We start from the raw sequence: 26,304 nt of genomic DNA, 5'->3' as shown, positions 1-26,304 counted from the left end.
TTCTTCCCTCTCTTCTGTTTTTCCTTTTCCTTTGCTTCTTCTTCATTTCTTCTTTACGGGTTTTTCTCTTTTCTTCTTCATTTTGAGCGAACAACCTAGTTTATATATAAAACAACTTATTTGTATTATGAAACAACCTCAAAATTCTCTTATTCTCACCATGACCCCGCTACATTAGCTATATGTTGTAAAAATGCTCAAATTTCTCCCCTTAGTTACATGCAAACCCATCAGTTTTTATTTCTTTTATTTTCCCTTCTAGTAAAACTTTTAAAAATTAACAGATCTCCTTGTATAAAAATAAAAATCACAAAAAAATGTAATATGTATATTAGAATTAAAAACGGGTTTTACAAAAGTAAAAACCAAACTTACTGTAGAGATTGTTCCGTTTCGTTCACAAAATTTCAAAGTTATATAGGGACAAAATTTAAATAAATATGAAATTTAAATTCAAAAATCATGGTCCCCACTCGTCATTTATTGAATCGGCCATTGTGGACACTTCCATCACCGAAAAAAAAAAGGACTCGAGATTCCTCAAAATTTAAGTCAATCTCTTCTAATAATTTAAAATCTTAGGCATTACTCACTTGTATCATTTTAAAAAAAAAAAAAGGACGGAAAACAAAATTATGTAACTTTCAATATTTAAAAAAAAAATCTATATCTATAGATAAGTGGTCTAATTTGTCTATTTATTTTAATTTGTCCTTCAAGGGTATTCTAAAAAAAAAAGTTATAAATACTCTGTTGAATAATTTAAATTTTCAATTACAATTACATGGAAATAATTTTGTAAGTTGCCTAAAAAAATTATAATGTGTTTTCATAAGTTAGATGAGGAGTGTTAATAGCACTCGTTTTCACACTCCATTTGATATATGTACAAAAGACGTATAAATAGAAAAAAGAGAAAAAAAGCTTTCTAAGATAAGTTATATTCAAGATCAATAATGTTAGGTCCGCAACATTTTTTCATATCATCTTCAACCACATACACCAAATTGATATAACTTTCATACTATTTTAAAATTGTATTTCCAACCTATTACATTAAAAATAATATTTTAAATAATATTCTTTTTTTTTCTATTAATTCTTAATAATTAATTTATTTTACTAATTATTTTTGTATATATTAATTAAATATTGGGATAATATTTTTATTAATTAATAAAAACTTTGAAAATTATACTAATTTGATAAAATTAAGCATTTATTAAATCAAATAAACATTATATTTAATATAAAAAAAAACTTTGCATCAAATATAAAATGCCACCAAAAAAAAAAAAAACAGCAACACAAAAGTAAAATCTATATTAATAGTAATTTATTTTTAAATTATATAATTATTATGAATTTATTATTATAAATATAATATAAATAATAATCAAATTAACATAAATATAAATTAAATAACAAAAATAAAGAAATTAAATATATTTGTGGTGGATGAATAGTGTTGCACCAAATTTGGTATATGGTTGGAGCAAAATTTTGATACCATACACCAAAATGGTGTCTCATTTAAGATGCCCCCACAGCCTCCGACATGACATTTTGTCATTGGTTGGCTTGCAAATAGGTAGACGGAACTTATACAAACAAACAAAACTCATTTTACGAGCTAACCAATGATAAGCTGTCACGTCGGAAGTTATAAGATTGGGTTGTGAATTTAGTATTACTCATTCAAGATTTTGAGAAAAAAATGTGTTATAAATAACTTCACATGTCGACTACTTTATTGCATGGTACAAGACAAATTGAGGGTAAAATAGTCTTTGTACTTCATTATATTTGAGAAATTAACCATCAACAACTTTCTCAATTTAACTATTAGACTCATTAGAGGGGTCTAAGTGCTACTTTTCAAAAGTTCTAGATCTCGAAATTTTTATCAAATTTTCCCCAAAATAATTTAATTTGGCGCTCCCGGATCCCTCCCACACATTTTGATTACTCTCAAATTTCTCCCGCCATTTGATCTGCAAGAAGAGGGAAACTTAAAATGGACCGATTCCAGATTTAAATAGTCCCGAAAAATTTGTAGCAGTGTCCTAGAAAACATTTTCATGGGAAAAATGGCTGTGGCTTCAAGTTCTGCTTCCAACCCCAGTTGTTCTCCTTCTAAGGATGTCAAAGTAATCAAGAGAACCAAGTCCCCAGGAGTTCGCGTCGTAGGTGGAAGAATCTATGATTCTGAGAATGGAAAGACTTGTCACCAGGTTCATTTTATTTTCTCACTCTCTTATAAATTGACATTCGAATAACCCATAATAGAATTGAAAGTTTGAGGTTGGTATTTTGTTCTATGATGCTTGGGATCTGAGAAGCAGTAGTTTGAATTCAGTTTATACCAATTACCCACTATTTTCTTCGTCTGTTTTGTGAGAATTTGTGGGAAATTATAGAAGCGACGGTTTGTATCTCAGTAATTTTTTGTTTGGTAGCTCAGATATAAAATTTTGCTCTTCAAATTGTGACCAGTTCAAATATATGGGGTTTCTTTGCTTTGGTTTTCGTCTCTAGATATTATTTTCTTTTATATTCTGTTCGGTGGATAGAAAATGTAGTGAAAAAGAAAGTGTCCAGTCATTGTATTTTGATTGCTTAGAACTGAGTACAAAGAATTCTCTACTCATCTTTGATTAATTGATTTGTTGGGGCTATACAATGATCGCCATAGAGACATTAAGCTATTTTTTGCAACAATATCCATTTAATTGATTTCTCTTTAATTTTCTTTTCTCAATCACTGGGATATATAGTTATTGTTTAGGAAAGAATTGTAAATGGACCCTAGTAGTTGTTTTACTGATATTTTGTGTTGATCAACTGTTGAAGTGCCGGCAAAAAACAAGGGATTTTATGGCAGATTGTAAGAGTCAAAAGAGGGACAAACAATGCACAATTAAGTTCTGCCACAAATGCCTCTTAAACAGGTATGATTTAGCATTGTAATTCTTCTAGGTACTTTTTAATGGATAAGTTTAGTGGGTATTTTTTCATAAGAGTGTTTTCTTGATCTTGATGAATACTTTTTGGTGAATTTGAAATTAGATATGGAGAGAAAGCAGAAGATGTGGCACTGTTGGTTGACTGGAAATGCCCCAAGTGTAGAGACATTTGCAATTGTAGCTGCTGCATGTGAGTGCAATGGCATTGTATAATTATCTTTTTGGTTGTTGATTTGTATTGTTAGTGTTTGGCTGGGTCTAATTGGTTATGTGCTTTTAGGAAGAAAAAAGGTCAAAAACCCACTGGTCAACTGTTTTATACTGCCAAAGCAACTGGGTTTTCCTCTGTTTCCGAAATGCTACAAATTAAAGGACACGATAATTTGAATCATGAAAAGAAGATTGCTGAAGACATGGTTGTTTCGCCGAAAAAGTCTGGCACCCCAAAGAAGGTTGTTTAGTATATTACTTTTTTATAGCTTTATTATGCAGCTGAATTTCAGCTTTTCCTTTTTTGGATTGATGAAATTTATTATTTCTACATGTTTTAATGTAAATCCATGCTTTTGACAGGGGTCTGTACCTGCTTCATTACCAAATCCAGGAAAGGAAAATTCTTTTGATGGAAAGTGTGACTCTAACTTGAATTCTCTGAACAAAACCGTTTTAATGAATGAGAAAAAATCTAAGAAAATGAAACGAGAAGGATTAAAGGAAATCTGTAATAGCAATGGGGATGTTTCTTCAAAAAAGAGATCTTCAAAAAAGCCTAAGATTTCTGAGGAAATTGCTAATAAAGAAACGTCAAAAGTTTGTCAAGAAAATTCTGAGAAAAAGAAGCTTAAAGTCTCTAAGGAGATTTCTAAGATTAAGAGGCCTGAGTTTTCTGAGAAGATTTCTAAGAAAGAAATTGGGATTCTTGAGACTGATAGTGGGAAGAAAACTTCAAAGACCCCTAAAATTTCTGAGGAAATTGCTAAGAAAGAAAAAATTAGAGTTTCAGAGAAGATTTCTAAGATTAGAAAACCTAAGAGCTCTGGAATTTTGAAAAAAGAAGTGGACAAAAATGACAGTGAAGGTGGTGGTTTTGTGAAGAAAAAGGATTGTAAGACATCGGTTTTAAAGAATGATTCCCTGAATCTAATCCCAGAGGAAGGAAACTGTAATTCAAATCATGAGAATGTAAGAGTTCCAGGTGGTGTTGAAAATGGAAATGCTGGACCCAATGTGAAGACAGTTTTTGATTCTCGCAACATCAAAAAGTCTGCTACAGAACTTCAGAACCAAAAATTTTCTGCTGATATTCAACTGCCCCAGGGTGCCAGCTTAACAACTGTAGCTGGAATTGAGCTAGATTCTGAAGATGTTGGCCACGCATTACAATTCTTAGAATTTTGTGCAGCTTTCGGAAAGGTATGTTTGAGTGGGGCTTTGCTTTCTTGGGAAAATAGTATCATTGTGCATGTTTTGCAATAATATTGATTGTCAAAGATAGTTCAAATTTTTATCATAAGATTGATGGTTAGCTTTTATAAGATTATCAAGGATTTATTGGCAAAAATATCTTTAACATTGTTTCATAATTTTCTTCAGAAGTCGGGACAACACAACTCGGTCTTTTCTGTTTGTTTTCCCTTCAATTTATTGTTTCATTTCTGGGAGTTCCTTCTTCTTTTTCCCTGAAACTAAAACTTTTCCTATTATTTTCATATTAACCTAGCCAGGCATCTCTAATTTGGCAATTTTTCTTTTCTCATGTTTGTTATGTTATTAGGTTCTTGGTTTGAAGAAAGGACAAGCTGAGTGTATTGTTAAAGAATTGATTTGTGGGCGAAGTAGGCGCCATGGGCAATACTTTCCAATAGTCCAAATTCATATCAAATTGTTGTCTTTGATACTAAAGGATATGGGAGAAGAGTATAAATTGTTCCCTTGAAATTTGTTTATAAACTTTATTGCTTTTGCTTGTGTGGGGTTGGGATAGTAACTGTCTGCATTGTTTACTGTTTAGGTCTCCATCGTTAAGTTCAACAAGTAGAAAAAATTCATGGTTGCAGGCTCTCAGGAAATGCGTATCTGAATCCAAATGTGTGTTGAATGATATTCCTTCTGATTGTTTCGGTGATGGTGATGATGGATATGATAAGTTAGACAATTTGAAAAAGCTCAAGCTCTTGAACTTTTTATGTGATGAAGCTCTGGGCACTAGGTAAGTAAATAAGAATGTAGTGAGAATGTGAGATTCAGTAGATATTATGAACTAAAAGCTTTTTTCTTCCATTAAAGTATAACACCAAATGCTTTGAGTTCATTTTTTATTAAATTCATTGCAGATCCCTAAGGAGTTGGATTGATGATCAAAATTCAAAATATGTTGAAAAAGCGAAAGCAACCAGAGAAAATGTTGTTGCAGCAAAGGATAAGGTGACACAAGGGCTTAGGCATGCTTATTTTGGCTGAAGGAGTGCTGATATTGCAGTGATAGTGGTATAATTAACTTTTTTTTTTTTTTCTTTTTCTAATACAGGAGAAACGTTTGAAACAGAAATTGCAAGATGAGGTTGCTAAAGCAGTTATTGCTAAACATGGTGCTCCATTGTCTATTTCTGAGCATGAAGCTATTGTTTCAGAAATAAAAAGCGAAGCAGCTCAAGCACATTCGGAGATGCTGGAGGCAATGGGCATGGTACCCCAGAGTATGTTCAGGATTTCTGTAATTATTTCTTTTAGTTATCTGATACATTCTTTTTAGATCTCACTTTCTATTTACTTATTTTAACAGTAAGGACCTAAGGAGATTACATGCTTTCTTTTTGTTTTTCACTGTTTTAGTATAGGAAATTGAACAACCTTCTGATTTTGTAAAATATGCTAATATGTGATGGGGAAATTTTCAGAATATCATTCTAAAAGACACGATTTCCGCTTTCAAACTGTGAGAAGAAAGAATTGGTCAGGATATCAATTAAATTGGAGATTTCAGTATTAAAACATTATTTATTTTTAAATTCCAGTTTACGATGCATGCTTTTTTGCAGTATTTCTTATGCCATTTTGTGATAAAACTTGAAGCCAAAAACATATTGGTGGACTAAAGGAGCTTAGCCAAGTTTCTGACTTGTTTCAAATTATTGTCAACTGATGGTCGCAATCTGCATGACCAATCATAACTAAGTTTTGTGCTACCAAGGTTTTTCTGATGTATACATTATACATCTAAATATTTATGTATATAGGTGCATTAGTACATGTACATGTTTATGTAGTATTCTGACCATTGCTTACAATCACTGTAGAGAGACAAAGGTCTGATGCTGTTAGAACAGAGCCTATTTTACTGGAAGATGGCAGTTGTGCAACTCGTGCCTTTTGGAAATTGAAAGGCTACAGTGGTGAACAACATATTTTGCTTCAAGGTTAGTATAATACGTAATGGTGTTGACCAGATTTGAAAGTTATTGGTTTCTGCTTTGAGTGTATGAATTTGAAAGTTATCATTTTTCTTTTCGTTTTACTTCAATGAACAGATTTGAAGGGAGCCCTGGATGCAGTTTCACTCAATGAAAAATGGTTTACCTATGATGTTGACCAGAAACCAGAAATTGAGAAATATATCTCTTCATTAAGGTCAGTTTATTAATGGTTTATAGGCCAAAATGAAAACTGATTTGCCTTTGTTTCTTTCTTTCTCTTTTTGTCAAAACCATTGTGACACGATTTCATTAAAAGATTATACAGAAGCAGAAACCCTTTGGAAATTTATTTACACAATTAGTTGTCAACTCCCGCAAAAGTATGAGGATTTTTTATTAAGCTTACAGGACATTTTTGTACCTGCAGAATTATTGCAATAGCAATAAGCATTTAGAAAACATGTACATATCTGCAGTTAGATAAATTCATGAAGGAATTTTCTGAACATCTGATTATGATTATTATCATCCCATGGATGTTCTTTATTTGCTGATATGTTTTGCCATTTTTAATCTCCCTTTTGCTTACTTTCCAGCGCAAAAAGGCTTCGGATTCAAAAAGTTACTGACGTTGTTGACTAAGAATGGGAATGGGAATGATGAGACAAACTCATAGCATAGTTCAGTTGATTAAAACATGTCATCTTCAAAGTCCTTGATGATCAAGGCAATATATCATTATATAATGTTTAATGTTTTTTTTTTTTTNAAAAAAAAAAAAAAAAAAAATTTCAAAACAGCCGTTTCCCTTCTGCTACAACATATTATAAACTAGCAACAAACCAACAACAACAACCAAAAAAAAAAAGAAAAAAAAAAAAAAACGATAGATTAAACTCATTCGCCAAACTCCAACACCAAACAAATTGATGCGCTCATCCAACATGTACAACACATTTACAAACCTGCAAAAAAAAAAATCCAAAACGTTCCCTTCACTAAAATCAAATATTTCCGATGACAGATCTGATGGTTTGACGGTATTGTGGCATAACGGTGAACGATCGGAGTGTTTGTGGCTTGACGGTGGGTATCGTGGTGGTCCGTCGGTGGTTGCGGTGAACGATCGGAGTGTTTGTGGCTTGACGGTGTTGTGGCTTAACGGTGAACGATCGGAGTGTCTGTGGCTTGACGGTGGGTATCGTGGTGGTCCATCGGTGGTTGCAGTGAACTATCGTAGTGTTTGTGGCTTGACGGTATTGTGGCTTAACGGTGAACGGTCGGAGTTTTTCACTGAAATGCTGAAGTGAAGAAGCTGCTAATGTAAACTGAAATGGTGAAGTGAAGAAGCAGTGAAGAAGAAAAGTGAAACCGTGCGTAATGTAAACCGAAATGGTGAACACTGAACAAGTGAAGTGAAGGAGCGTGAAAGAAGAAATGACGAACACGTGAAAAAGGACTGCAAAAAAAAACAGGTGAAGCAGCGTGAAAGAAGAAAAAAGAACTCGTGAAAAAGGAAGGCTGCAAAAAAAAATTCAAACGTGTCATAAGCTGTCAAAAGAGAACGTGTGAAAAAGGGGAAGGCTGCAAAAAATAAATTCAAACGGTCAAGCTGTCAGAAAAGTGTTGGAATAGAATTTTGAAGATCCTATTATCTAAATATTGAACCAAACACTATTCGGAATCTGACTCAAAATATGGATGAAAATACTCATCCAAACGCAGCCCTCACGTTTTCGAGATTATGGTTTTGTTTGTTATAACGAGTCATGTTGTGAGTGGTTTTGTGACCAAGGGGTGTTTGTTATTTATTTATTTATATGTTTTTTTGCTACTTATTATTTATTTAAGTTTAGACATGTAATTTGTTTGTTTTTTAATTTAAACACATCAAAATAAAAGTTCCCTTATATTTGATTAAGTTATTATATTCTATAATTATGTAACTTAATTTAAGAATTATTATACTACTTGACTTATATAAAGAAGGTGCAAAAGATTATATTAATGATAAATTAAATTCAAATTTTAAATAAAACTAAAACTTGATTGCCAGCGAAACTATTGGTTTTAGGCTGACGATTGTCCATGCCCAAGGCCAAGAGCTTCCCGTTACATTGAGGGTATCAACGTAAAGTTCTTGCAACGAAAGTAGTATCTTACAAAAAAAAGAGATAATTTTAGGCTGTAAGAGGAGAGAAACTGGTAAATGATACATTTTTTCATGTAAAAGTTGTCCGGATGGATACATCGGCTAAAGATCTTCGTTTTGCCACAATTTAACTTGCTAATGCTTCGTTGATGGAGGTTAGTCGCTATAGACTAAAATCACCGGCCACAGAGAACTTCGAGTTGATTAGGTTACTTATCAAATTAGTTTATAATGGAATATATTATATTATTTATCTATTTATCACTTTTGGTATTTTAATATGGATATCGGTGAAACAAATTCAGTTGTAACCATCCCTCGACTTCAGTTAGTTTCCATAGTGGTCGGTTTATCTGGCTATTGTTGACTGTTGAGAGCGAAGATAATTGTCTTGGTGAAAAAAATAAAAAAAATAACTATTTTATAATTTACATACACATCAACTAATTTTTGAAGTCTATTGAATATCCTATCAACTTTATATTTTGAAGTAAACCACAAAACACAAATGTGATAAGTGACTTCAACAAAAGAAGTTAATAAATAAAGTAAATATTCTTAACCGCTACATTAACCTTTTGTAGCTGAAAATAATTTAATTGAATGTAATGTTCATCTTATTAATTTACCCAAAATAATGTAAAAAAATTAAATACAAGATTTTGGACACTGTCATGAGGCTGGTGGTGACATGAAAGGATCCTGAACCGATAATTCACTAAAAGATTCTGACTCTATAGGTTTAAGTATGCAACATGATTAGAGAATAATAGAATGTACGTTCAGGAATCGTCCATTGACTTATTTATACAAATTGGACAATCATTACTATTAACTTTGTGATAAAATATTTTATTGTAGTTTATTCAAAAAATCAAATAAAATAATATTACATCCTATATATATTTTCACTACCTTACATTTACACATATACCCCTAACTCTATATACATAACTTCTATCACTCCCCCTCAAGCTAGAGCATATATATCTATCATGTCCAGTTTGTTACAAATATAGGTTACCCTTTTTCCAACTAGAGATATAGTAAAGAAATTAGCTGGTTGTTCCCTTATTCTAACATGCTTAGTGAAAATTAATTTCTGTTCAAGTTTCTCTCGCACAAAATGATAATTGACTTCTATATGCTTTGTTCGCTGATGAAAAACTGGATTGTTGGCTCTATGTATGCTGCTTGGTTATCACACCACAAGTCCATAATCTCTGGATCACCAATTCCAACTTTTATAAGGAGATATCTTGTCCATATAAGCTCACAAGTTACTTGTGCCATAGCTCGGTACTCAGATTCTGCACTTGATCTAGCTACAACAGGTTGTTTCTTACTTTTCCAAGAATAAGATTCCTTCCAACAAAAACACAAAATCCAGTCACAGAACGATTGTCTACAGATGATCCTGCCCAATCTGCATCTGAAAATCTTTCTACTTTACTGTGGCCATGATTACTATAAAGGATCCCACGTTTAGGAGCCCCCTTGAGATATTTAAAAATATGAATAATCGCATCCCAATAAGGTGTCCTACGAGATGACATAAATTGAATTACCACACTCCTTAAGAAAGCAATATCTAGACTAGTTAATTTAAGATAATTCAACTTTCCAACTATTCGTTTGTATCGTTTTGGATCATCAAACACCTTTCCATCCTCAACATTCAATTTTACGTTAGGAACCATAGAAGTATCACAAGGCTTGGCTCCAAGTAGACCAGTTTCAGTCAATAAATCTAACACATACTTGCGTTGAGACAAGACAATCTCTCTCCTACTTCGAGAAACGTCAACTCCCAGAAAATACTTTAAAGAGCCTAAGTCTTTCGTGTGAAATTTGGAAGCCAAAAAGATTTTCAAATTATGAATAGCAACACTATCACTACCAGTGATTACAATGTCATCAACATAAACAACAAGGAGAAGAATACCAAAACTAGATTGCCTATAGAAGACAAAATTATCATAGACACTTCTGTGCAAACCAAATTCAGTCACTACATCACTAAATCTCCCAAACCAAGCACGTGGAGATTGTTTCAAACCATATAAAAATTTCCTCAGTTTGCATACCTTTCTAAACTCCCCCTGAGCAACAAACCTTGGTGGTTGCTGCATGTAAACCTCCTCAAGAAGATCACCATGAAGAAAGACATTCTTTACATCAAGTTGGGGAAGGGGCCAACCATAGGAAGCTGCAAGAGAAATAAATAACCGAACAGAGGTCATCTTAGCAACAGGAGAAAATGTTTCCGAATAATCAATACTATATGTCTGAGCATAACCCTTAGCAACCAACCGAGGTTTCAACCGAGCCACAAACCCATCAGGATTAATCTTCACTGTGAAAACCCACTTACAACCAATGACATTTTTATCACCAGGTAAATCAACGAGATCCCATGTACTATTATGCTTAAGAGCCAACATCTCTTCTTCCATAGACCTTCACCATCCATCATGAGCAACTACTTCAGACACTGAACAGGGAACCGACACGAAATCTAAAAAGGCAACAAACAACTTGGAAGATAGAGACAATGAGTTATAAGAACAAAAGAGGAAATAGGATAAGTACAAGAGCATTTAACTTTATGTAGAGCAATTGGAAGATCTAGGTCAGAAGGAGGAGGGGTTGGATCTGAGGGCAAAGCAGGCAATAGGGGCAATGTCTTAAGTGTCTTAGATGCTGATACTGGTGCTAGTGCCAGTGCCACTTGCTATGGTGGAGGGCGGTGAGAGTATATCTGAGTGACAGAAGGACGAGACAGAGGTGGAAAACTATAGTGAGTAATGGTATAAATAAGAAAATCATCAGTGACCAGAGAAGAAGATGGAATGCAATTGTCAACATAAGGAGTAGTTTCGAAGAATGAAACATCAACCAACAATATACTTACCTAAAATAGGAGAAAAACAACAATAGCCCTTTTGATATCGTGGGTAACCCAAGAATATATACTTGAGTGATCTAGGGTCTAATTTGGAAAGATGAGGGTGAATGTCTTGAACAAAGCAAGTACACCCAAAGATTTTGGGAGCGAGAGGGAACAAAGGTTGAGAAAGAAAAAGAATGGAATAAGGTATTTGGCCAGATAGAATAGATGAAGGCATACAATTAATTAAGTAACAGGCAGTAGAAACAACATCTGCCCAAAACTCTTTAGAGACTTTCACATGAAAGAGAAGTGTACAATTGACCTCTAACAAATGGCAACTTTTTCGTTTAATGACTCCATTTTGTTGAGGCGTATATACATAAGATGATTGATGAATAATACCCCTGGTGAACAAAAAAGAAGAGAGAGAAGCAGAAAAATATTCTTTGGCATTATCACTTCGCAAAATTTTGATAGATGAAGCAAATTAGTTTTGTATCTCAGCATAAAAGGCACAAAATATAGAGAATAATTCAGAACGATTTTTCATAAAATATAGCCATGTAACATGTAAAAAATCATCCACAAAAGTAGCAAAATATTTATAACCAGATTTAGATAAAACGGGACAAAGACCCAAAATGTCAGAATGTATAGCATCAAAAGGAGTAATAGGTCGTTTATTTTTTCTAGGACTAAAAGACACTCGATGGTGTTTCCCAAATTGACACGCTTCATGGTTAAGTTGTGACATTGACTGTAAACTAGGACATAACTTCTTCAGTATTAGAAGAGGAGGATGACCAAAACGACCATGGAAGAGACAAGAGGACAAATCACTGGTACATGCAACATGTGGCGGCACTAGAGTAGAGATGTCATCAAGCACGTACAAGCCAACTGAGACACGACCCTTACCAATAATCTACTTCATCCCAAGATCCTGAAAGATACAATGAGTAGGGAAAAAATAAACACCACAATTAAATGCAGTAGTGATTTGACTAACAGATAAAAGATTAAAGGGAAAGTGAGAAAGACACAGAACAGAGGAAAGAGACATAGATTTGGTGGGATTAGCAGTACGACAACCCATCATCGATACAGTAGACCCATTCGCTAAAGTAACAGAAGACAAATTAGAAAAAAGTGTAAATGAGGAGAGAATACCTGTATCACCTGTCATATGGTGCGTAGCACCAAAATCAATGACCTAGTTATGACTAGAAGTAGATACAAAAGCTGTATGATTACTTAGCTGAGTTAATGTAGCAGCAATTGGTGGAATGGATGACTAGGGGCTAGCAAACTGAGTGAGGTGAGCATATTGATCTGCAGATACAATAACCTATGAAGGAGTAGGTAAAATACCATCTTGAGCGGCAACATGAGCATAAATCTGATTGCTCGACATAGTCGGAGGGTTTCCATGTAACTTCTAACAATTCCTTTTGACATGATCTTCAGCACCATAATGGAAGCAAGTACGAGGACCATTACCATTGCCACGAGTACCCTCGATATCCTGACCAGCACCTTTGTTGCCTCTACTACTATTAGACTTCATGCTAGCAAGTGCCGCATGATCTAAAGCAACATTCTAAAGAGTCTCCCTGTCTTTAGATGCTCCTCTATCTTCCCTTTTACTAACCCAAAGAAGACGAGTATAAACCTCTATTAGGGAAGTAGGTTTGTCATTGGTAAGGAGTTGTGTTCGAACTATCTCATATTCTGGTCTTAGCCTAGCCAGAAAACACTGCATCACCACTTGCTCTTCTTGTTCTTTCTTTTACACAACATTTGCAGTCACAAGGAATATAGCTTGTTTTTCCTGAAAGGCTTGCTTCACCTCTGTATAGTATTCAAGTAATGTCTTCTTTTGCATATTTGCTCGATAATTCTACAATAACGACTCATGAACATGAGACAAGTTTTGTTTACTAGCATACAGAAACTCTAGATATTCCCATAACTCTTTAACTGTATCACAATGATTAGTAACATCATCCACTGTGGAATCCAGAGTATTCTGGATCTGATTAAACAATTTATCATCCTCCATGAGCCATTTCTTCCGAATTCTCATAATACTCTTTAATTTCTTATCACTACCCTCTAGTTGCTTATCACTCTCTGTTTGTGGAAGTGAATCCGTAGGTGGATCCTCAGTCAAATGATCCCCCATGTCAGTGCTAGAAACATATCTCCTAATAGTTCGTCTCCATTGAGCATAATTCTGCTTTCCCAGTAACTTCCTATCAGTAATCTTTGTAGATGAATGGATTGAAATTTCAGTCACCACCTGTTTGCCTTCCACTGCCATAGCTTAATCAAACCAACAATGATTCTCTACTAGGCTCACAGACAAGATCACCTCTAATCACCAATATCCAACAAACCTAAATCACCAATTCACAACAAATTCATGACTCAAATCTAGCACCACAACCAGAACAATCATCAAATAAACATAAAAAAAGGAACACTAACTGGAAACTGCAAAATAATAAAAACAGATCACCAACCGAAAACCACGACCGAAAAACAGGAGATGCGACAGACTTAGTCACTGGAAAAAGTAACAACCATGAACAATGTCTCGTGAACAGTATCGCGTGAACAATGTCACGTGAATAGTGTTTGTGAACAGTGCCGTCGGTTGCTAGAACAAAACCCTAAGACCAGTGCTCTGATACCATGTGATAAAATATTGTACTATAGTTTATTCAAAAAATCAAATAAAATAATATTACACCCTATATATATTTTTTACATTTACACATGTGCCCCTAACTCTATACACATAACTTCTATCAAACTTTTTGATATACTTTTCCATACATTGTCCTTCGCATGTAACCACATAATTATTTAATCATATTCTATCAACTCTTACTTGATTAAATAATGCATAAATCTAGTTTACAATAATTTGTGTTTTGCATCCTGTCTTCAAACTATGGCTAAGACAAATAAAACGTATACGAATTTAAACCATCAATTTTGATCACGTTTGTCTTGTACCCTTCTTATACAAATGACTTCATATTGTAAAACAGTATGGCACCAAATACCTTAAACTAGGAAAAATAAGATCTGTTATTTAGTTACTAATGGCGACTTCAGCCAAGTATCCAAACGTACCATTTTATTTGACGTGGGTTTGCAATTTCGATCAAATACTTCCTCCTAGGTCAATCTGGAGGTTCAATGACTTACATCACACAGTTTGACAGTTTTGGTTGGAACTTGTCCTGTTATTATAAATGTAGGATTTTGCAAAGTACAAGTAGGAAACCAATCCAGCAGCACTGAGTCCAGCAAGAAGCCAATATAAATAATTAGGACGTGCCCTGTTGAGATTATTAGCAGCAAACCAGCTTTCATGCCCATCTCCACCTGTTGCTTTCTCAATGACTGATATGAGGAAGCTGCTCAGAAAGCTCCCAACACCAAAAATACTGAGATATAAAAGAGAGACCAACACTCGTTAATTCATTTGGAACTTGACCACCATTGTGAAAGCATCAGCAACACCAGCCAAGACATATTGAGGAATCAACCAACACACACTCATTGGAATTGTAGAAACGTCCCAGCTTTGATCTCTGAAGCATTGTGATACCGGCCGGTTTCCCAGTGAAAGCTCTTGCTTTAGGAACAGAAAAACAGTCATAAATGGGAACGGTGAGAACAATGGCAAGGGTGATGAAGGATTTAAGTGAAGCGGCTGGTATGTTGAAGCCTGGTGAAATTGACCGTTCCATAGTAACACCCTCCCATATTCATCTGGTGTGGTGTAAGCAATGCTTTATTGAGGAACCTGCGCGAGATTCAGAGTATTTCAGCTTAAAAAATAAAATACAAAGCTTAGAATTGTAGAAATGTTCAAATATTTCTTTTATTACCTGTATTGTCAAAATATTCTTGAGGACCTAAGATACCATGAGCTTCCTCTCAAACTTTAAGAGCCATAGCAGAAGGTGTAATTTGCTTCCAATTCCTAACGGGAACAACAAACACCTGACCAATTCTCACAAACGGGTTTTTCTTGTCACCTAAATTTATACCATATCGATAAGTATTAGTTCCAAGCAAGAAAACAAGAAGGGCAAATGCCATTGAAATACAAGGGATTCCGAATCCAAGAGCCAAATTAAGGTTGTCTTGGATGTAGAATAAGATCAAAAAGGCAAATAAGGAGGCTGCACATAACCAAAAATACCACCAGTTGAAGAATTTTCAGTTTACATTAATTCCTCAGGATCAGGATCTTGTCCACCAAACTGATCAGGACAGACAGCCTGAACGCAAGGCTTGTGCTCACCTTGTCCAATTGCTACCAGATATAGAGAGAAGAAGAATAACATTTCTGGGAAGTTATATTGAGAACTACATGAACTGATTATATTTATGTTTTGGCAATCAGCAGTGCTAACCGAAGGTAACATAGCTGATGAAGTCAACAAGCCCAGTCCCTGCAGATTATTAACATTCAAATCTTTAGAGGAATTATAGAAAATAATACTACTGTTTTATGCCATACCAACACAAGCTGCTGTTGAAAAGACAAGAATTTGCCTAGTAAAAAGACAACACAAGTCCTACTTTACATAAATTCCATATTTGAAAGCTAGCTTGGCTTATTATAAATGTAGGACTTGGCAAAAATCCAGAAGGAAATCAATCCTGCAGCAGTGAGTCCAGCAAGAAGCCAATAAAAATAATCAAGATGTGCCTTGTTGAGATTATCAGCAAACCAGCTTTCATGGCCATCACCTCCTGTTGCTTTCTCAATCACAGATATCAGAAAGCTGCTCAGAAAGCTCCCAACACCGAGGATACCGAGATATAAAGAGAGTCCTATGCTCCTTAATTCAGTCGGAACTTGATCATAGAAAAATTCTTGAAGACCAACCATTGCGAAAGCCTCAGAAACACCAGCCACGACATATTGAGGAATCAGCCAGCACACACTCATTGGAATTGTCACATTCGGCTTATCAATCAGTCCATATTCTTCAGCAGTTTTAAGCCTCTTCATCTCAACTAAAGCTGCAATCACCATTGACAAAACATATAAAAACATCCCAGTTCCAATTCTCTGAAGCATTGTAATGCCAGCAGGTTTCCCAGTAAAAGCCCTTGCTTTAGGAACAAAAACAGAGTCATAAACCGGAATGGTGACAACAATGGAAAGGGCGATGAAGGATTGAAGTGAAGCAGCTGGTATTTCAAAAAATGATGCAACTCGTCTGTCCATGGTAGCTCCTTGCTTCGTAAAGAAAGTTGAAAACTGCGCATATACTATGCCGTAGACCAAGCTAGTAATCCATATTGGAACAAGCCTGAGAAATGCCTTGGCTTCCTCAACTTCACTGATGATACACACCTTCCCATATTTTTTTGAACCTTCTGATGCAAGTAAGGCTTTATTGAGGAACCTGTCAAGAGTTAAAGTATGATAAATCTAGTTACATACTTGCATGTCATAGTAACAACAAATAAATATCCTACTAATTCTCACAAGTATTTTTCTTACTTGAATTGCTCAGAACTTTCATGGGGCAACTTTTCATGAGCTTCCTCTGCTTCAACTTCATGAACTAAAGCAGGAGGCGTAGCTCGCCTCCAGTTTCTGACTGCAACAACAAACACTTTCCCAATTCTCAGAAACGGACTTCTCTCATTCCCTTTGATGCTACAGCGATAAGTCTTACTTCCAAGCAAAAAGACAATAAATGCAAATGCCATCGAAATACATGGGATTCCGAACCCAAGACTCCAATTAAGGTTATCTTGGATGTAGGATAAAATCAAAATCGAAAATAAGGCAGCTGTACATAACCCAAAATACCACCAATTGAAGAATGAACTTTTCAGTTTGCTTTCCAAAGGGTCTTTCCCATCAAACTGATCTGCACCAAAGGCCTGAACGCAAGGCTTGTGCCCACCTAGTCCAATTGCTACCAAATATAGAGAGAAGAAGAATAAGATTAATCTGAATTGATATACAGAATTACATGAAGTGATTTCGTTTGTGTTTTGACAACCAACAGTGCTGACTGAAGGTAACATAGCCGATAAAGTCAATAATCCCAGCCCCTGCATATGTCAAACATAACCAAATTTAAAACATTCTAAAACTAAGCATAAGGGAAAACCCTCAGAGTTCATTAACTAACTTCAGATTATCTTTGTTTCCTTTTAGAAAACTGTTACTTTTGTTTAGATATTTATAATTTTAACCAAAATTAGGTGTAAATAAATATAGTTTCAGAAAGAATCTAACCAAGCAGTATATAACAGAAGCGATAATAATAGTCCGGTAACGTCCCAGGAAAGAATCAGCAACAAATGCTCCTAAAAGAGGCAGCAGCATGGCCATACCTAACCAGAGGTTGACGTTCTCCGCCGCAGTTGCCGTAGACTGACCCAGAGGTCCAGTCAAATAGGTAACAAGGTTAGACTGAATTCCATAATAAGCGAACCTCTCAGCCATTTCCACTCCAATAATGAAGCGTGCAGATCTCCATCCACCAGAGCTGGGTCTGTACACTGGACGGCCTTTGAAGTCAACGGACCCATCTACGGTAGCTGCCACAAGCGGAGTTTCAGTGTCTGAGAGGTCGGAGATGGACATTCTTTTCTGTTTTTTTTTTTTTAGAGATTATCGAGAGAAAATTTAGCTGACCAGCCATCCCAAGTTTCGATTTAAGAAAATGGCCTTGAAACTGATTTTTATATTTTTTTAATTTAGAGAAGTTGACGTGACATAGTTAGGATCTATTAAATATGTAAAATAGGTTAAAATAAAAAGATTAAAACATATAAAGATAAAATCATAATTAATGAAAGTTTTTAAAATTTGAAATTTAAAAAAGAGCCTCACCCATTCAAATCGTTTAATCGAAACCAATTAAGGCAAAAATTGATATCTTTAATCCCTAAACGCATTCTGTGCAATTTTTGGCGATAACAGTCTACATTCTGGCAAATTTTCACACCCAAATTCAATCCTAAAGCTTCTTCCTTTCTTAAAACCATGGCTAACATTCACAATGAGGAGGAAAATCCAATGCCTCTTCGAATCGTAGAGTCTGGCTGCGTAAACAGTTCAATGGCTGCTCTGGTGGATCCTCTGATCAGTGAAAATGTTCCAGCAGTGGAGACGACGACGGCATAACAAGAGAGAGAATAGGAGCAAAACGGTTCTAAAGAGGAAGAGGAGGCCGGGCAGAATTCAGGCCAAGAAAAGAAGTCCGGCGAGAGTTCAGACGAGGAGAAGGAGGCCACGGATGAGGAGGCCGCCAAAGAGGAGGAGGTCGCCGAAGAAAAGGTATTTGTACTTGCCGAGACCTAAGATCGCTTAAGCAATCCTTTGTATCGCTTAAGCGATCCTTTGTATCGCTTAAGCGATTGATGGCTTTTACTCTTGGTCGCTTAAGCTATTTAGGATCGCTTAAGTGATCTCTTCCGAGACAGAATCAAATCTGCCCAGATCTATAATCGCTTAAGAGATCTTGTATGAGGCAGAATCATCTGCCCATCGCTTAAGCGATTCTTCCAGAGCGTATTTTGTTTATATTTGATTTGGTTTAATTTTTTTGCTGATATTTTGTTTATATTGATTGTGCAGATTTTCCGGAACGTAAACTATAGAGAGTAGGGATTAGAGGTTGTAAGCGATACGTTACCGTACTTCCCTGTGAGGGTGACAATGAGGTCAAGTTGGGATGTTTTAACGAGAATAACGGGGATTTTAGGGACAGTGAGGAACGGTGAAAGGAGATTCAAAGAGATTTGTTTCAGTCATTTTTGGGATATGGACATAAAATGGAAAAAGACATTCTGGGGGTCGGGAGTGCATTATATGTTGCTGCACTCAATAAAAAGCAACAAAAAGCATGAAATGTGGTTCATGATGGATGAAAAGCCACTACGTTTCAGGATGATGGAATATGCGTTTGTGACTGGCTTAAGATGTGGGGAATTGCCAGGTGAGGTTGAGGAAAAAAGAATAATGGACAGTACGGGAGCCAAAAGGTTGGCTAACAAGGTTTTGGCGGGGAACAAGTCTATTAAGGCACAGGAATTAGAGGACAGGTTAAAAGATGGTGAGTTTAACGATTCAGAGATGTTCAAACTGTGCTTGGTATTGTTCTTACATTCGATCCTAATGGCTAGTGACTCAACAAAAGCTGTTGATATTGATTGGGTGAAGTTTGTAAGCAACTTGAACTTCTTTAATGCTTATCCGTGGGGTCGGGTATCATTTAAGCAAACCATGGAGTCCCTGCAAGCAAAAGACCTAGCGTTAAAGTACTCCCAATGGGCCGAGAAGAATAGATCGGTGACGTACAATTTGTTTGACTTCCCATGGGCAATGCAGGTAAATATTTATAGCTTTTTGTTATATTTTTTTTAATATATGTGTTTGAATTATGATATGGACTGTTTTTTTACAATGTAGGCTTGGATGTATGAGGCCATCCTTGTCCTGGCTAAAGCAGGGGGGAGGATTAGGGCTTCGGTTGTGCAACAGACATTTCCTAGGATGTTGTGGTGGCACGATCAGAAGTGTACCCATTCGGATTATGAGCAAATAGAGATTGAAATTCAATCAGCTCGGGTAAGATTAAAGGATTAAGCTTTTGAACATGCATTTGCTTTAAAATGTCGCTTAAATCTGATTGATTTTGTTTCTTATTGCAGGGGGTTGTCCGTCCCTTCCTCACTGCTACTGGGGGTGAAGTGCAATAGCACTATGTCACATCTTTCCAAGCACTGGAGGATCAAAGGGATGAAGGGATAGACCGCTTGAAGCGGGACCTACAAGGGTCACACATGTGAGGGCAGTTGCAGGGCCACTGCTTGAGAATGTGGTTGACGCCGAGGAGGATGAAGCCGCAATCAGTGGGAGGGAGGAGGAGGGGAGGGAGGAAGAGGTTCGTATGCCTCAGCAAACCGGCACAACAAGTACCGCTTTGCCGAGGTGTCGGGGTCGGGAGAGTGAGGTGGTTGACCTCATAAACAGTTTGTTTGATAAGATGGAAGAGCAGTTGAAAAGGGTGGAGGAGAAAGTGGATAAGGTGGCAGAGAAAGTTGTTAGGGTTGAGTAGGAAGTTGGTAGGTTTCATGAGGAAGTTTGTTGTGTATTTAAGTCGGTTAAAGTGTAACCTGGGCTGAAAAGAGAGAGCCGAAAGAGCAGGTTTGTGAAATCGCCTTACACCGTACTAACACGTGGAATTAAGAGGAAACCAAAGAAACAAATTGAGGAAGAAGCTAAAATTGAGGGGGTTAAAGAGGTTTCTAAAGGAAGTGGTGCAGTTATAATGGAGGAGGTTGAGGCGGGAGGCGAAGGAAGCGGGGATGTACAAATGGAGGAAGGGGGAGGAAACGGGCAAGCAAAAATGGAGTCCACTATCGATTTGTATAGGCCAATAGAGAAGGAAAAGAAAAAACCCTTCTATGCCTATTATAATGAATCCGGAAGTGATGCCTTTGTAAAGTGTAAGACCGGGGATTATTCTCGGGATTGGTTTGAAAAGATTTTGACGATGGGCAGCTGGCTTCACGACTCGATGAGTTATTTTCGCTTAATTTTCCTTATTTTCGCTTATGTTTTCCATGAGGTATTGTATACTTATCATGTTGTTTTTATTTGATGAAGCACATTGATGAGGTATTGGCACTGATGAGGCTGCGACAAACCAGCAATGGTGATCTACTGTATCTCGATTGTGCCATCACCGATGTGGACTTTGGCCAAACACTGGTATCGACATATCACAATTTATTGAAAAAGGCCATTGGTACATCTATAGCAAAAAGAGCCAAACGAAAATGATCGGGCACAGAAGACTTGGACTACGTCCCTAATGATTTTAAGTTTGATGACAGAATGATGCAATATGTAATGGGGGACAGGCCCAAATATGGCCACAGTTGGGCAAAGGTTAAAAGTGTCTACTGCATCATCCTGGTCAAGGAAATGCACTGGATAACAGTCGTCGCGCTCTTAGAGGAGAGGTTGCTGAAAATCCTTGACTGCAACCCAACAATTTGTTGAGACAGGTAGTTGGAGGCTGAGTTTGAGCCACTTTCTGTGTTGTTCCCGCGGCTGTTACGCGAGAGCGGGATGTTTGAGCACCTCGATGATGAACATTGATGGGAAAGTGGCCACTCAAGCACGTTCCCGTCCCAACAAATGAGTCAAGGTAAATTTTTTATAAAACTAACTTACATAATATAATTGTTCTATAAGCTGATTCTAATGCTAATGTCATCTTCCTATTGCAGTGCTGATTGTGGGGCATATGCCCTGAAATTTATTCAGTTCGACATGACCAACAGCCCGATGGACGGATTGAATGACGAAACAATGACCATCTTTCGGGAGCGCTGGGTTGTTGAGTGCTTCCATGGGGAAATGGATCCGTTTTGAGTGACTACAACCCAATCAAAAGGTTTGGAACTTGTACTTTTAATTTTGTAATTTATGTGATGTTGATGTTGATACTTGGGTTGTGGTGCTGATGCTGTAGGTGTCATGCTTATACACAACTTTACCGAAATAGAAGGACTCAGTGAACTTTTCAATCTTGCACTCCATAACTTGGGTTCATGAAGAGAGAAAATTTTACTTCCCGGACATCCCAACTTTCCATTTAAGAAATTGGCCCTGAAAAACTTTTTGTCTTTTTGTGTTTTATTTAGAAAAGCTGACGTGGCTGTAGGTGTGCCGGATAATTTTGCAGGTTGCTGGCAAACAATGAGAGGGAACTCCTCAAACTGGCTTGGGCTGTCAGAGTACGCTGCCGGCAAGGCATCTGTAATCAAGGCTGCTGGCAAGCTATGGTACCATGAAATGATCTCAGAAAGTGATTATACCGAATTCCAAAACTTGTCAAAGTGGATTAGGATTTATTCTGTTTTGGGTCAAGTTTAAACTTTCAATTACATTGATGTCTCTTATATTTTGATCTGTGATGGATTAGATTGATATAAATGACTTCATTTTGCTACTTATTCTTTTTGAATTTGGGAGGAAAATGAGTTATTTTGAAATTAGCTCTATAAAGACAGATTATTACACAATTCAGGAGAAATGTAGGATTCTTCTCTTTCTGTCATGATCGCTTAAGCGATATATGAGTGACCACATATATCTCTTAAGCGAACAAGATTTTTTTCTCAAATGATCGCTTAAGCGACCAAAAGTGAAAGCAAAGAATCGTTTAAGAGATACCAGAGATCACTTAAGTGATCATAGATCTGGGCAGATTTTATTCTGCCTCGGAAGAGATCACTTAAGTGACCAAGAGTAAAAGCAAAGACTCGCTTAAGCGATACCAGAGGATCGCTTAAGCGATCATCTATCTGTGCAGATTTTATTCTGCCTCGGAAGAGATCGCTTAAGCGACCAAGAGTAAAAGCGAGGATCTGGGCAGATTTTATTCTGCCTCGGAAGAGATCGCTTAAGCGACCAAGAGTAAAAGCGAAGAATCGCTTACGCGATACCAGAGGATCGCTTAAGCGATCATAGATCTGGGCAAATTTTATTCTGCCTCGGAAGAGATCGCTTAAGCGACCAAGAGTAAAAGCGAAGAATCGCTTAAGCGATACCAGGGGATTGCTTAAGCGATCATCTATCTGGCATATTTTATTTTGCCTCAGAAGAGATCGCTTAATCGATCTTAAATCGCTTAAGTGACTAAGCCCTACTAACTAAACACGTAAAATGGGTTAAAATGAAAAGATTAACAAAACACGTAAAATGGGTTAAAATGAAAAGATTAAAACATAGTTGGGCCGAATAAGAAATAATACAAGTTTTTAAAATTTGAAATTTTTCAAAACAAGCCCCACTAACTATTCACCTCGCTTAATCGAAATTCATTAGGGCAAAAATCGATTTCTTGAACCAAAGGGAGGCAGGCGATTTCTGATCGAACCCGCAAATTTCCACACCATATTCAATTGTAAACTCAATTTCTTGAACCCTAAACTGAATATAGTCGCGATTTCTGGCGATAAATCATGATTTTAGATCGATTTCTTGAACCCTAAACGGAATCTACGCGATTTCCAGCGATACAGCCCACATTTCTGATCCAAACTACAAATTTTCACACCAAATTCAATCCAAAACCATGGCTGACACTCATAATGACGAGGACAACCGAACGCCACTTCGAATCCTAGATTCCGGTGGCGCAAGCAGTTCAATGGCTGCTCCGGTGGATCATCCGATCAGTAAAGGTGGTCGACAGGGAGAGGAGACACCAGCGGCATAAGAACAAAGGGAAGAATCGCACGGTTCTGAAGACGAGGAGTCAGGCGATAATTTAGGCTAAGAGGAGGATTCCGACGAGAATTTAGGCCAGGATGAGTCTTCCGAGGATTCAGGCGACGAGGAGGAAGCTGGCTAGAACGAGCAGGCTGCCGAAGCAAGGGTACGTTCTAAACTGTCGCTTAAGCGATTAACATCTTTACTCCATCTGCCCAGATCTAAGATCACTTAAGCGATCCTTTATATCGCTTAAGCGATTGATTAAGTTGACTCTTGGTCGCTTAAGCGATCTTTTTGAGGCAGAATCATAGATATAAGATCGCTTAAGCGATCGTTTGTGTCGCTTAAGAGATTCTTTCAGTTTACTTTTGGTTGCTTAAGCGATCTTGCACGAGGCAGAGTTAAGATCTCTTAACCGATCTGAAATCACTTAACCAACCACAGTGGTAATTTTTGGTTGCTGATATTTTGTTTATTAGTTGTTTTGGTTTATTTTTGTTGCTGACATTTTGTTTATATCGATTGTGCAGATTGTGCGGACCGTAAACTATACAGACTATGAGTTGGACCTTATAAGCGATAAGGTGCCCAACTTCGCTGCAAGGGTGACGGTCAGGTCAAGTTGGGAAGTTTTTGACAGAATACAGGACATTTTAGATGGAATTACGCATGGTAAAAGAGATTTCAGTTGCACTTGTTTCGGTCGGTTTTTAGGACTTGGAAATCATTGGAAAAAGACATTTTGGGGGCAGGGAGTGCATTACATGTTGCTGCACTTAGTAAGATGTAATAAAAAAAAAGAAATGTGGTTTGTGGTGGGCAGAAAGCCACTACATTTTGGCATGATGGAATATGCCCTGGTGACGGGCTTAGGATGTGGGGAAGTGCCAGATAAGAAGGCAGAGACAGTAAAGAATAGTCGGGGAGCCATACAGTTTTATAATAAGGTTTTGCAGGGGGGATAAGTCTATTACAGCAACGGTATTAGAGATTAGGCTAGAAACAGTTGAATTTACTGATAAAGAGAAGATAAAAGTGTGCTTGGTTTTGTTTTTACATTCGATCTTATTGGCTAGTGACTCAACAAAAGCTGTTGAGAAAGATTGGTTGTTGTTTGCAAGCAACTTGAAGTTCTTTAATTCTTATCCATGGGGATTGAAATCATATTAGCTAACCATCAATATCCTTAAAAAAGTATATATGGTTTTAAAGTATTCCCAATGGGAGGGTAAGGATAAACCAAGCACGTACAATTTGTTTGGCTTCCCATGGGCAATGCAGGTAAATATTAATAGTTTTTTGTTATATTTTTTGTAACATATGTGTTTGAATTATGATATGGACTGTTTTTTTTTACAATGTAGGCTTAGATGTACTAGGCCATCCCTGTCTTCGGTGGGGGGGGGGGAGGAGCAATANGTATTTGTAAACTTATAAGGTGTTTTTGTTATTTTTTAAACTAATAGGGGGGTAATTGATTTTTTACAGGGTACCCTGGAAAGGAACCGGAACCTGCATTTTAGGTTCCGGTTCCTTGAATTGAAGAACCTGTACTGTGCGGTTCCGGTTCCGGTTCCTTTTTTTGGGAACCTGTACTATGCGGTTCCGGTTCTGGTTCCCCGAAAAAGTGCAGGGTACCCGGAACCTCTCACCCCTACCTAAGTTGAGTCAAATATAAAAACGTTAATACAAATACAAGATGGTAAAAAAAAAAAAAAAAAAAAAACTAAGCTACACTAAACCAAAATAACAAAAAGAAGGACCGAGTCCCTAGCAGTCACGCATAAATAGTTGGGTCCATACATGATGATACTTGTTACTATATTTGATTATGTGACTCTAGTGAAATTCATAAGCGATAAATCTTAAAATAACATCAAACTTTTGGGGTGAACAATTGGACATCTAATTAAACGTGTTAAAAATGTGATGTTAAATTTATAAAACTTTTTTATTAAAAATACGGTTATCATTTAAATCTTAATTCCCAATTCTTGACATTTTGTAATATTTTTTTAACTATTTCAAATGCTTTTTTTTATATTTATAAAGTTTTCAAACTTATTTCAAATTAAGAAAGGGTTGATTTAAATAATTTTCTCATAAATCATAAAAGCTCAAGCGTAATTAAGTGATTTAAAGATGTGAGGTAATACTCAAATTAGTATGTACTGTATATAAGAAAATTATAAATAAATATAATTTTAATATTAAAATAGAATATGAATATAACGTAATTTAATATAAAATTAAATTTAAAAAAATAAAAAGGACACATGAATGGACAGTGCCAGACACAAGCCAACTTGGGGTGTGCTTTTGCAAGGTCCAATGGGTTGAAATCTCAAGCTCAACCTAGCTCAGCCCGATTTGGGTTCATGTTCATGTCGTGCTGTAGTGGTGTTATCAAATTATTGTTATTTGCAACACTGAGTGTCAGATTCATGAGAATTTCCTCCACTTATAAGAGTAACTTCTCCTGCACACCTCAATAGTAACTCCAACGGCTCTTTTCTTCTTCTCCAAACCAAAACCCAAACAAACCCTATTCTTCCCCAATTTGAATCGGTGAAATATAGAAACCC

At 36.4% G+C, this 26,304-nt stretch overlaps 2 protein-coding genes and 1 pseudogene across 2 annotated transcripts; 1 reads left to right on the top strand and 2 right to left on the bottom strand.

The window, feature by feature from the left end:
- Positions 1-1,955: 1,955 nt before the first annotated feature.
- On the top strand, positions 1,956-7,139 carry LOC116119188. Its single transcript, XM_031405135.1, has 12 exons — positions 1,956-2,234; positions 2,854-2,951; positions 3,070-3,156; positions 3,247-3,418; positions 3,540-4,379; positions 4,741-4,883; positions 4,978-5,175; positions 5,300-5,390; positions 5,494-5,662; positions 6,263-6,382; positions 6,494-6,593; positions 6,976-7,139. The coding sequence occupies exons 1-12, from the start codon at positions 2,082-2,084 to the stop codon at positions 7,019-7,021; spliced, it is 2,217 nt and encodes a 738-aa protein (XP_031260995.1). The 5' UTR covers positions 1,956-2,081; the 3' UTR covers positions 7,022-7,139.
- A 7,505-nt stretch (positions 7,140-14,644) lies between these two features.
- LOC116119187 lies at positions 14,645-16,048 on the bottom strand (annotated as a pseudogene).
- Positions 15,761-18,068, bottom strand: LOC116119191 (protein NRT1/ PTR FAMILY 5.10-like). The gene is made up of 4 exons (XM_031405137.1): positions 17,717-18,068; positions 16,967-17,529; positions 16,033-16,868; positions 15,761-15,902 (listed from the first exon to the last, which is right to left on the bottom strand). Exons 1-3 carry the CDS (start codon positions 18,065-18,067, stop codon positions 16,058-16,060), a joined length of 1,725 nt encoding a protein of 574 aa, XP_031260997.1. The 5' UTR covers position 18,068; the 3' UTR covers positions 15,761-15,902; positions 16,033-16,057.
- Positions 18,069-26,304: the final 8,236 nt, after the last annotated feature.

This window comes from Pistacia vera, unplaced genomic scaffold, assembly GCF_008641045.1.
Source record: "Pistacia vera cultivar Batoury unplaced genomic scaffold, PisVer_v2 Contig876, whole genome shotgun sequence".
Lineage (NCBI taxonomy): Eukaryota > Viridiplantae > Streptophyta > Magnoliopsida > Sapindales > Anacardiaceae > Pistacia > Pistacia vera.
This window is presented reverse-complemented; position numbering and strand designations above follow the sequence as displayed.

Bases quoted from the DNA above. Each gene is read 5' to 3' on its own strand.
- LOC116119188 (XM_031405135.1), top strand. From the start codon at position 2,082: ATGGGAAAAATGGCTGTGGCTTCAAGTTCTGCTTCCAACCCCAGTTGT. The intron at 2,235-2,853 runs GTTCATTTTATT...CAACTGTTGAAG, and splicing joins ATGGAAAGACTTGTCACCAG to TGCCGGCAAAAAACAAGGGA. The intron at 3,419-3,539 runs GTTGTTTAGTAT...TGCTTTTGACAG, and splicing joins AGTCTGGCACCCCAAAGAAG to GGGTCTGTACCTGCTTCATT.
- LOC116119191 (XM_031405137.1), bottom strand. From the start codon at position 18,067: ATGTCCATCTCCGACCTCTCAGACACTGAAACTCCGCTTGTGGCAGCT. The intron at 17,530-17,716 runs GTTAGATTCTTT...TGACATATGCAG, and splicing joins CTTCTGTTATATACTGCTTG to GGGCTGGGATTATTGACTTT. The intron at 16,869-16,966 runs GTAAGAAAAATA...AACTCTTGACAG, and splicing joins GAAAGTTCTGAGCAATTCAA to GTTCCTCAATAAAGCCTTAC.